The 11,284-nt window shown below is 47.1% G+C and overlaps 1 protein-coding gene and 1 long non-coding RNA gene across 2 annotated transcripts; one reads left to right on the forward strand and one right to left on the reverse strand.

Moving 5' to 3' along the window:
• Window positions 1-9: 9 nt before the first annotated feature.
• LOC119778944 (proline-rich extensin-like protein EPR1) lies at window positions 10-4,341 on the forward strand. The gene is made up of 4 exons (XM_038278399.1): window positions 10-830; window positions 1,188-2,230; window positions 2,299-3,112; window positions 3,176-4,341. The coding sequence occupies exons 1-4, from the start codon at window positions 36-38 to the stop codon at window positions 3,569-3,571; spliced, it is 3,048 nt and encodes a 1,015-aa protein (XP_038134327.1). The 5' UTR covers window positions 10-35; the 3' UTR covers window positions 3,572-4,341.
• Window positions 4,342-9,218: 4,877 nt separating this feature from the next.
• LOC119778946 lies at window positions 9,219-11,029 on the reverse strand. Its single transcript, XR_005280153.1, has 4 exons — window positions 10,928-11,029; window positions 10,747-10,826; window positions 10,053-10,142; window positions 9,219-9,847 (listed from the first exon to the last, which is right to left on the reverse strand). It is a non-coding gene; the product is annotated as an uncharacterized LOC119778946 (long non-coding RNA).
• Between the last annotated feature and the right edge of the window lie 255 nt (window positions 11,030-11,284).

Genomic DNA, 11,284 nt, shown 5'->3' on the forward strand with positions numbered 1-11,284 from the left:
TAAGTTTAAAATCACAGATCTGGTTTTGATGATCTATGATCATCCCGTCAGAGCCCCCGCTCATCTCCTCAGAGCCCCCGATCATCCCGTCAGAGCCCCCGCTCATCTCCTCAGAACCCCCGATCATCCCGTCAGAGCCCCCGCTCATCTCCTCAGAACCCCCGATCATCCCGTCAGAGCCCCCGCTCATTTCCTCAGAACCCCCGATAATCCCATCAGAGCCCTCGATCATCATGTCGGAGCGCCTGATCATCCCGTCAGAGCCCCCCATCATCATGTCAGAGCCCCCGATCATCCCGTCAGAGCCCCCGCTCGTCTCCTCAGAACCCCCGATCATCCCGTCAGAGCCCCCGCTCATCTCCTCAGAACCCCCGATCATCCCGTCAGAGCCCCCGCTCATCTCCTCAGAACCCCCGATCATCCCGTCAGAGCCCCCGCTCATCTCCTCAGAACCCCCGATCATCCCGTCAGAGCCCCCGCTCATTTCCTCAGAACCCCCGATAATCCCATCAGAGCCCTCGATCATCTCCTCAGAACCCCCGATCATCCCGTCAGAGCCCCCGCTCATTTCCTCAGAACCCCCGATAATCCCATCAGAGCCCTCGATCATCATGTCGGAGCCCCTGATAATCCCGTCAGAACCCCCCATCATCATGTCAGAGCCCCCGATCATCCCGTCAGAGCCCCCGCTCATCTCCTCAGAACCCCCGATCATCCCGTCAGAGCCCCCGCTCATCTCCTCAGAACCCCCGATCATCCCGTCAGAGCCCCCACTCATCTCCTCAGAACCCCCGATCATCCCGTCAGAGCTCCCGTTCATTTCCTCAGAACCCCCGATAATCCCATCAGAGCCCTCGATCATCATGTCGGAGCCCCCGATCATCCCGTCAGAGCCCCCGATCATCTTGTCAGAGCCCCCGATCATCCCGTCAGAGCCCCCGCTCATCTCCTCAGAACCCCCGATCATCCCGTCAGAGCCCCCGCTCATCTCCTCAGAACCCCCGATCATCCCGTCAGAGCCCCCGCTCATCTCCTCAGAACCCCCGATCATCCCGTCAGAGCCCCCGCTCATCTCCTCAGAACCCCCGATCATCCCGTCAGAGCCCCCGCTCATTTCCTCAGAACCCCCGATAATCCCATCAGAGCCCTCGATCATCTCCTCAGAACCCCCGATCATCCCGTCAGAGCCCCCGCTCATTTCCTCAGAACCCCCGATAATCCCATCAGAGCCCTCGATCATCATGTCGGAGCCCCTGATAATCCCGTCAGAACCCCCCATCATCATGTCAGAGCCCCCGATCATCCCGTCAGAGCCCCCGCTCATCTCCTCAGAACCCCCGATCATCCCGTCAGAGCCCCCGCTCATCTCCTCAGAACCCCCGATCATCCCGTCAGAGCCCCCGCTCATCTCCTCAGAACCCCCGATCATCCCGTCAGAGCCCCCGCTCATCTCCTCAGAACCCCCGATCATCCCGTCAGAGCCCCCGCTCATCTCCTCAGAACCCCCGATCATCCCGTCAGAGCCCCCGCTCATCTCCTCAGAACCCCCGATCATCCCGTCAGAGCCCCCGCTCATCTCCTCAGAACCCCCGATCATCCCGTCAGAGCCCCCACTCATCTCCTCAGAACCCCCGATCATCCCGTCAGAGCTCCCGTTCATTTCCTCAGAACCCCCGATAATCCCATCAGAGCCCTCGATCATCATGTCGGAGCCCCCGATCATCCCGTCAGAGCCCCCCATCATCATGTCAGAGCCCCCGATCATCCCGTCAGAGCCCCCGCTCATCTCCTCAGAACCCCCGATCATCCCGTCAGAGCCCCCGCTCATCTCCTCAGAACCCCCGATCATCCCGTCAGAGCCCCCGCTCATCTCCTCAGAACCCCCGATCATCCCGTCAGAGCCCCCGCTCATCTCCTCAGAACCCCCGATCATCCCGTCAGAGCCCCCGCTCATTTCCTCAGAACCCCCGATAATCCCATCAGAGCCCTCGATCATCATGTCGGAGCCCCTGATCATCCCGTCAGAGCCCCCCATCATCATGTCAGAGCCCCCGATCATCCCGTCAGAGCCCCCGCTCATCTCCTCAGAACCCCCGATCATCCCGTCAGAGCCCCCGCTCATCTCCTCAGAACCCCCGATCATCCCGTCAGAGCCCCCGCTCATCTCCTCAGAACCCCCGATCATCCCGTCAGAGCCCCCGCTCATCTCCTCAGAACCCCCGATCATCCCGTCAGAGCCCCCGCTCATCTCCTCAGAACCCCCGATCATCCCGTCAGAGCCCCCGCTCATCTCCTCAGAACCCCGATCATCCCGTCAGAGCCCCCGCTCATCTCCTCAGAACCCCCGATCATCCCGTCAGAGCCCCCGCTCATCTCCTCAGAACCCCCGATCATCCCGTCAGAGCCCCCGCTCATCTCCTCAGAACCCCCGATCATCCCGTCAGAGCCCCTGATCATCCTGTCAGAGCTCCCGTTCATTTCCTCAGAACCCCCGATAATCCCATCAGAGCCCTCGATCATCATGTCGGAGCCCCCGATCATCCCGTCAGAGCCCCCCATCATCATGTCAGAGCCCCCGATCATCCCGTCAGAGCCCCCGCTCATCTCCTCAGAACCCCCGATCATCCCGTCAGAGCCCCCGCTCATCTCCTCAGAACCCCCGATCATCCCGTCAGAGCCCCCGCTCATCTCCTCAGAACCCCCGATCATCCCGTCAGAGCCCCCGCTCATCTCCTCAGAACCCCCGATCATCCCGTCAGAGCCCCCGCTCATTTCCTCAGAACCCCCGATAATCCCATCAGAGCCCTCGATCATCATGTCGGAGCCCCTGATCATCCCGTCAGAGCCCCCCATCATCATGTCAGAGCCCCCGATCATCCCGTCAGAGCCCCCGCTCATCTCCTCAGAACCCCCGATCATCCCGTCAGAGCCCCCGCTCATCTCCTCAGAACCCCCGATCATCCCGTCAGAGCCCCCGCTCATCTCCTCAGAACCCCCGATCATCCCGTCAGAGCCCCCGCTCATCTCCTCAGAACCCCCGATCATCCCGTCAGAGCCCCTGATCATCCTGTCAGAGCTCCCGTTCATTTCCTCAGAACCCCCGATAATCCCATCAGAGCCCTCGATCATCATGTCGGAGCCCCCGATAATCCCGTCAGAGCCCCCCATCATCATGTCAGAGCCCCCGATCATCCCGTCAGAGCCCCCGCTCATCTCCTCAGAACCCCCGATCATCCCGTCAGAGCCCCCGCTCATCTCCTCAGAACCCCCGATCATCCCGTCAGAGCCCCCGCTCATCTCCTCAGAACCCCCGATCATCCCGTCAGAGCCCCCGCTCATCTCCTCAGAACCCCCGATCATCCCGTCAGAGCCCCCGCTCATCTCCTCAGAACCCCCGATAATCCCATCAGAGCCCTCGATCATCATGTCGGAGCCCCTGATGATCCCGTCAGAGCCCCCCATCATCATGTCAGAGCCCCCGATCATACCGTCAGAGCCCCCGAACATGTCATCAGAGCCCCCGATCATCCCACAGATAAGAGGGCCTTTAAAATGCCTCCCAGTGAAATAAAGGCCTTACTTGTGTTGAAAAACCTTAATTAGCTTTATTTTTGTATGCTGGTGTCATTGTTTTGATCTGGACAGCTTGTCTCGCCTCCTAAGCTCTCATCAGGCAGGATGGTCTTCAGCAGCGGTCACAGTGTTCATGGTGACTGGATCTGCTGATAAAGCTTTAGGGAATCACAATAAAAACCTACTATAGTGGTTTTCAACCCGTGGCTGAGATGTTGGGCTGCAGATGGACCTTCTGCTTGTTGCTTTTATTGGTAATATGTTTATTGCTTTTTATAGTTTCTTTGTAATCTGAATGTGATCTCTCTGAAAGAAGCGTTTGTGCTCTCTGCAGTGTTATGGTTATGATGAACTTTTTGAGCCGCGTTCTCTTGGTTTCCATTTTGTTTTGCTCACATTCCTGCTGCTGGGTCTGTCCCTTAGACAGAGACGTGCTGTTTTCAAACTGGCCTGATCATGGCCAAACTCTCGGTAGTTAGACCAGATTCAGTTTCCAGCCGGAGCTGAAAGGTTTCCCTGAATCTCCAGCAGGTTTCTGATGCCGGTGCAGTCAGGAGCCTCCATCTTATCCGCTCTGGGTTCTTAGATCAGACAATCAGTGGGTGTTTGAGTAAACATGGATTATGATCTCACTAAAGCCTTTCCAAATGTTCACATTTATCCTATTTTTTAAAAAGTTTTCATATTTATGATCACTTGCAATTCACATAATCATTTTTTTTATTAAGGTCTTACATGTTTAAGAATCAATAAAACATTTCCAGGAACTGTGTGCTTGATTGGTCCTTTTTTGGTTGTTGGAGTGAAAGATTCCTGAGTTTGTAAATTTATTAGTATGATGTCAGTAATTATCTCCATCAGTCAACAATGGCTGGAGGTTTGATCCAGGAGAAAATCTTTTAATGCATAACGTCTCTGACTTATTAGTTTAAACATGTAAAACACCAAATGTAAGAACAGAAAAATTAATGCTAATAAGAAAAGTAAATATATTTTAAAGGAGGTGGTGTGGAAAGCTAGAAATAATAGTTAATCTAGTTAATCTTAGTGACATGGCGGGTAAATGACATTATTTTACACATGATTCTAGATATTCCAGTTGCCTGTAAATTTTGCTGAACTGTCCTTCACTGTTTCTGTCCTTTAAAAATGTCCTTTTAGTGTTGAGCCTAAAGGACAACACAGCATGGAACCCAAAAAGGACCATTAAGGGATCCCAGAAAAGAAATCAGCCCAGAATTTTTAAAAACTTCTGATTGTGGAGGGTCTGCAGGGAAAGTGGAAAAATTTGGAAACGGTCATGAGATAAAATGTAAGTAAAGAAATGAGAAGAAGACATGTTATTGTTTGAAAAGCTGAGGATAAAATAAAGTCTCATAGTTGTAATGCCTCTATCTTCATCATTCTTATAAGCTTCCTCAGCAGCAGTCGGAGGAAATGGATGCTTTCCTATCAGCACCACTCAGTTTAAACGGGACCAAATCTGTGACCCAATCTGAAATGTAGAAAGCTACAGGATTAATGTGACAGAAGATCATTTAAAAGGGAACGATGGAAACGTAGTTGAGGCAAGAGATGAAGACATTGATTACATTTCAATTTTAAACCGAATCAAATTGGATTCATTTAGCCTTGTTTGGGGGTGGATGTCCGGCCGGCTACCGGATTATACCTGGCGGCTGCTTCGTGGGGCCTGGACCCCCGGGGGCCTGGTCGGGGCTCCCACCAGGGAGCAGGGCGCCCCTGGGGCCTCAGGTACCTGGGGCCCATGGCTGCCAGCCGAGCCCACAGACTCGTCCCCGCGGCTCCTGGGGGCTCCGGCATTGCGGTGGCTGGGGGACTTCCTCGGGGCTGTCTCTCCTCCTAACTTGGTGGGGGTCTGATTTCCTGGGCTGGCCCCTCCTTGGTGCCTTCGCTCTTGGGGTCCCTTTGGGCGTCTGGGGCTTTGGGTCTCCCGGCACTGGACTCAGTGCTCTGGGGGGGAGGGGGCACCTCTTCGGCTCTCCACAACCACTGTTGAGCATTTTTCCTTTGGATCAACTTTACATGCAGTGCACTCTCACAATCAACTACAGGTGCTTGGTTCCAGGTACTCAGAGATTCACCTCCACACAGAAAGCCCATATTCTGATCTTCAGGTAACACAGAGTACATGTCAGATTAAATAATACTACTTCAGCGATAGTATCAAGGTGATACTTTATGGTATTTCTCGTAACATGTCCGTTCGTTGTTCTGTTCTTTTTCCATCTCTTTGCAGGTCATGAAGCAGAGTGAAGATGTTTTATTATCTCCTTTCTATCTTCATCTTTTCTCTTTTTTCTCTGTTTTTCCTGTCCTTCCTACATTAGAGTGTCCATAATACAAACGTCTTCAAACTTGGAAACAAACTCCAGTGGATTGTTTTGTTTTTTTTTTTTTACTTTTTTGGAACATTTTCTAACTGGCATGGCAGAAACCATTTTGGCTCTCACTGTCATTCAGATTTTAGGTTGTTTCTGTTTTGGTATCAGTTTCAGGTCTTTGTCAAGTCTTGCTGTTCTTTTTTCGGCTTATGGTTTAATTTCATTTAATGGTTGTTTTTTTTCTTAAGACTAAGTTTTTCTGGTTAAAATAAATTCAAAAATCCTTTATCACTGGATCCATAGCAAACTGTTCTCAATACTTTAGTCTTTTTTTATGTCATTTTTAAACATAAATATTTCTGGAAATGAAGAAGCTTTATTTGATTAATTGTTACGGATAATTTTAACCCTCTGCTGGCTGTTAAAACCCAGAGATTTTGGCTGAAAAATGATAAAAATGATGAAATCACGTAAATTCCCTTTATGTTTACCCAATAAAACGAACATTTATTAATATGATCTTTAGATGAATAGCTGGAGTTCTATGAAAGAGAAAAGAAGGCATTTCTTTGCTCATTTAGCTTCAGGTTGTCTTTACATTCCCCTTATGTGTGCACCCCCCTACCCCCTTTGAAAAATCCTAGATCTGCCTCTGCCTTGTCAACAGATTTAAAGGATCAAATTAATACAAAAAAACAGATGGAATCAATAAAAACAGGCTTTTCTTTGGTTCGTTTTTTAAAATGTAATCCAGCCAAGGATGTGATTGGCTGGAAGCAAGCATCACAAATGAATGTGTTTCGTCCTTCACTATGAGTTAGGATCGCTGAGTCCAGGTGAAAGGCACCGGAGGACGTCATGCAGAGAATGAACCTTTTGCTTCACCTACTGTCTCCTAACTTCTAGATCATCAAAGTTTGCTGAATGGTAGAATCTTAGAAAGTTGTTAACTCACATCTGGCAGGAAGATCAGGAATGTGTCTACTTGGATTCTCTATAATGAGACACCAGCAAGAAACTTTCAAGGAAAATAATTAGGATTCAGCGAGACCCAAACAACCTGTTCTGTCTGAAATCTGCTGCCCTCATTCGGACTTGAAGGTCATATGTCATCAAACCTCTCTTAGATAGTCTGTAAACATGGCGCTCTGGCCGCTCCCTACCCTGAGGACATCTGGGAAGCTGCTGCATGTCCAGCCGGTTGGTGAAAATTAGGGACAGTGCCTCATTTGCACACACACACACACACACACACACACACACACACACACACACACACACACACACACACACACACACACACACACACACACACACACACACACACACACACACACACACACACACACACACACACACACACACACACACACACACACACACACACACACACACACACACACACACACACACGTTGTGTCACAATATCCTTGTGGGGACCTTCCATGGACTTCCATTCATTTCCCACTAATTTATATGGCCTAACCGTGACCCTTATGACACATACCTATCCCTAAGCCTAACCTAAACTCAATTCACACCTTAGTGCTAAACCTAACCCCCACCCCAAGAAGAGAAACTTTCCTTATAGGGACCAGTTGTTGGTCCCCACAAGTACCTATGAGTCCCCAAAATGTAGCATATTCCTAGGAAATTGTCCCAACCAGGTATTAAAGACATGGCCACACACATACACACACACATTGGGTCAGAGATATAAACATACCTTCAGCGTTTCCCCCATGTTATTTTTTCTACCTGTGTTGCTTCTTCTTGCTCAGTTTCTTGTCATCTCAAACTTGATCCTTTGATTTTTCTCCCTCCTCTCATCGACTGTGATCCTTTTAAGGTCATTTTTTCTGACGTCAGCAGACCTCTGACCTCGGATGTCTGAACGCTAACCCCGTACTGCAACTGATCTTCACTCTACTGGAGTGCTGCTCCAGGCTGCGGGACAAATAAAGATGTAGTGATTCCGTTAAAATGGCCTAGTTATAGTTTTGGTCTAAATCCAATAGAAAATGTGGAAAGTCTTGGCAACAGTCCACATTCAATCAGACTAAACTTGGGCTGTTTAACTATCTGCTAAAGACCAGGAACTCCATCTACTGGAGACTACTAATAGAAAAGCATCATCAGAAAATATTTCCTAAGATCAAATCAGTTGATAAACTGGAAACCAGTCGCACTCGTAGATCCAGTCAGTTTCAGAAAACTTCATGAATCCTGAAACGATCAATTCAGCTTATTGAGGAAAAGCTTTTCTCTTAAAGGAAACCAGCAGATTGCATCCATTCATTGATTTTTCAAGATTCACTCTTTCTATGTCTGAAGGTGCGATCTGCTCACCTGGAGCGCAGGATTTACCTGTTAGGCAGAGACCTGCCAGTGATTGGCCTCCATGTTCTGAATGCTGGCGTACCATAAAGAATAAATGATGAACAGTTTAGTTTGTGCCTTCAAGTCGTTGCCCATAGGAAGATGTTACTGGATATAACCTAACGGAATATCTTCAAACGGCTCCAAATGACACTAAACTCATATGGGTGAGGAGAAGAGGATGGAATAACGGGAAATCAAGGGACCAATGGAAAAAAAACGGCGTTCCCCTTTAAGGCAGCGCTACAGGGACCCGCCCATGTTCTGGGGCCCTCGGCAGCTGTAAGAATGCGCCAAAGGCAGCATTCTGCGGCATGCAGTAAACCCCCCACCCCAATGAATGTGATGAATGGTTTGTACTGAAACTGAAGTCTCAAGGTCAGGGTCAGGATCAGGGTAAGCGTCAGGGTCAAGGTTTCAGGGTCAGGATCAAGATCAGGATCAGTGTCAGGAACAGGAACAGGATCAGTATGAGGGTCAGCAGGGGCGGATCCAGGATTTTTCAAAGGGGGGTGCGCACCTAAGGGTCATGGGGTCACGGGGTCACAGGTCAAGACAATGTGAGGCTAAAAGACCAAAGAATACCATCTTCACTCTTTCACGCTACCCTAATTATTCATCCAAGGGTTTTTAATTGATCATTTTAATGGATGAACATAAGTAGAATTAGCATGATTACATTATTGTAATTAAAAAAGGATCTCTCAGTTTTTAAAGCATGCACAAGGTTAAAAGGTAGTTTGAAGAAAAAAAATGATCCTTATCAACAATTAATCAAACAAGGAGTTTCTTTATTTCCAGAAATGATATTTACACAGAACATTAAATAAAAAAAATAAAAAAACAAGGACTTGGGTTCAAGTATGGTTCAAGTAAGACAAAGGAGTTTTGAATATATTTTAACAAGATAAACTGTTGAAAAACAAAAAAACGACCAAAGTTAAACCAGACAAAGAATATTGTTCTCTACTACAAACTTTATGATGATGATAATGGGTTTACAAATGTCAACCTTCTGGGCAAACATGTCTATGATTTTGTCGATGTCTAACTGAATGTCCTTCTGCACATACAAAAGTAGCAAAGCCACAAACCTTTCCTGTCCCATTGTTGACCTCAGCAAAGTTTTCACTGCTTTAAGACCCGAGTTAGCACGTTCCACAGAAGCACTGGTAACAGGTATGACTGACAGAAGGTGAAGAATCATATAAATGATTGGGTAGCACTTCATATTTGTTATCTTTAGAATTTCAGGGAGAGAGCTGGGTTTTTCCACTGATGATGACCACTTTGTGTGCCACAACTTCACTTCCTGCCTGAATGTTGATCCTGACGGTAGATCATCTTTATATGATGTAAAAATGATAAAAAGTCATACTTGTCCAGCCAGTCCCTCTGGCATGTTCTTTTGGTCACCCCACTGGCTCTTCGGTTGTCTTTAAATTCTCTGGCAGGGAAATTGAAAGATTTGGGTGGTTTTCTGGTCTGAAGAAGTTGGAATTATCCAGAGTCGTCCATTTCACTAATCCAGTCCTTGGCCTTTGATATATCTGTAATAACATTGATATTTACATTGTCAATTTTGCATGGGTGCTGGTGGAGTTGTAAATCTGCCTACATGAAGATTTTGTATAGTCTTGCTTTATTATGAAATAATTATTATAAAATGTAAGATTTCAAGATTAAGCAAAAAAGTCAATCATGTTAAACAAAATTAGTTGTTTTGACATTGATAAAAATACAACTATTACTCACCTATGTCATAAGTTGTTTGGGGCAAATCCACTTGGTTGAGCGCCGGCTCTTCAGTTGTCTTTACATCGAAACACGGTCCTTGTTGTTCATCTGGAAAAGAAAATAATTTTTGTGATCAGGTGAACCTTGTAATCTCAGGAGGAGCCACAAAACAATTTAATGTTGTGTTTTTATCGTAAATTCACTGAACACATATCACCAGGTGCACAAAACTAAATTTACTTAAAAGTAAATTGTATTTTTATTGTAAAATATTAAATGCACTGAAAACAAATAACACCAAATTTGTAGTTATCATGTCACAATGTTAACAAGACTCCCTTAGATTCCAAGCATGTGCTTTGAGCATTCATTGATTTGGATCCTTACCAATTGATAAAAGTTAGTAATGTTTTCATAAAGGACACCATTCTTATTTTTAACAGTACAACACGTGGTACAGGTTTAGACCCAAAAATACACACTACAAAATAACTATTGTATGCATGTCAATGGCAACTAATGTTGCTTATTTTTGTTAATTGTACACTCTTTTTATTACTTATCAAACGCTGCAATTTTCATAACTTTCCCGTTACTGGTTAAAGTATTCCTACAATTGCATTACTTTGCAACTTTAAACAACTTGTTTATCAACAATCAACAATGTTGATAATGTTTTCTCATCATCAACATTTTCTAGCAATCATCATACCTTTTATCTGTGTGTCTCCAATATCTGAACGTTCATACTGGTCAACGCTGTGGTCATTTTCTGTAGTTGTGCCAGGTCCACTGAAGAATAGAAAACAAGATATAAACATTTCAATCTGTGTTATTTAGATTATAGATATAAGCCTTTAGAAAATAAAGTGATAAAGTTGGTTTCTACTTACCCTTTTGTTGGATTGGACCAGAATCTTAAAAGAGATGGTTGTCTGGTTTTCTTGTTTGGCCTTAAATCTTCCAGGTCTCCTCGTGCTCGAAACGACGCTATTGTTGTATGGCAAGCCGATTGGGCCAATAATCGTCCGTACAATAACGTGCAGTTCCAACCCGTATTTTACGCGAGTGCGCGTTTTATTACGTCACCGCGCGTTTCCAGCCACCAGCCAGAACGCGCGGTGACGTAAAAAACGCGCGCTCGCATAAAATACGGGTTGGAACTGCGCGTTATTGTACGGACGATTATTGGCCCAATCGGCTTGCCATATCCCAAAGGGGGGTGCGTGCGCCCCCCGCGCCCCCGCCTG

Source organism: Cyprinodon tularosa, unplaced genomic scaffold, assembly GCF_016077235.1.
Source record: "Cyprinodon tularosa strain WSP-4 unplaced genomic scaffold, ASM1607723v1 ctg1402, whole genome shotgun sequence".
Lineage (NCBI taxonomy): Eukaryota > Metazoa > Chordata > Actinopteri > Cyprinodontiformes > Cyprinodontidae > Cyprinodon > Cyprinodon tularosa.

Coding starts and splice junctions, on each gene's coding strand:
- LOC119778944 (XM_038278399.1), top strand. CDS start 36: ATGATCATCCCGTCAGAGCCCCCGCTCATCTCCTCAGAGCCCCCGATC. Junction 2,231..2,298: donor TCAGAACCCCCGATCATCCC/GTCAGAGCCCCC, acceptor TCATCTCCTCAG/AACCCCGATCATCCCGTCAG. Junction 3,113..3,175: donor CAGAACCCCCGATAATCCCA/TCAGAGCCCTCG, acceptor CCCATCATCATG/TCAGAGCCCCCGATCATCCC.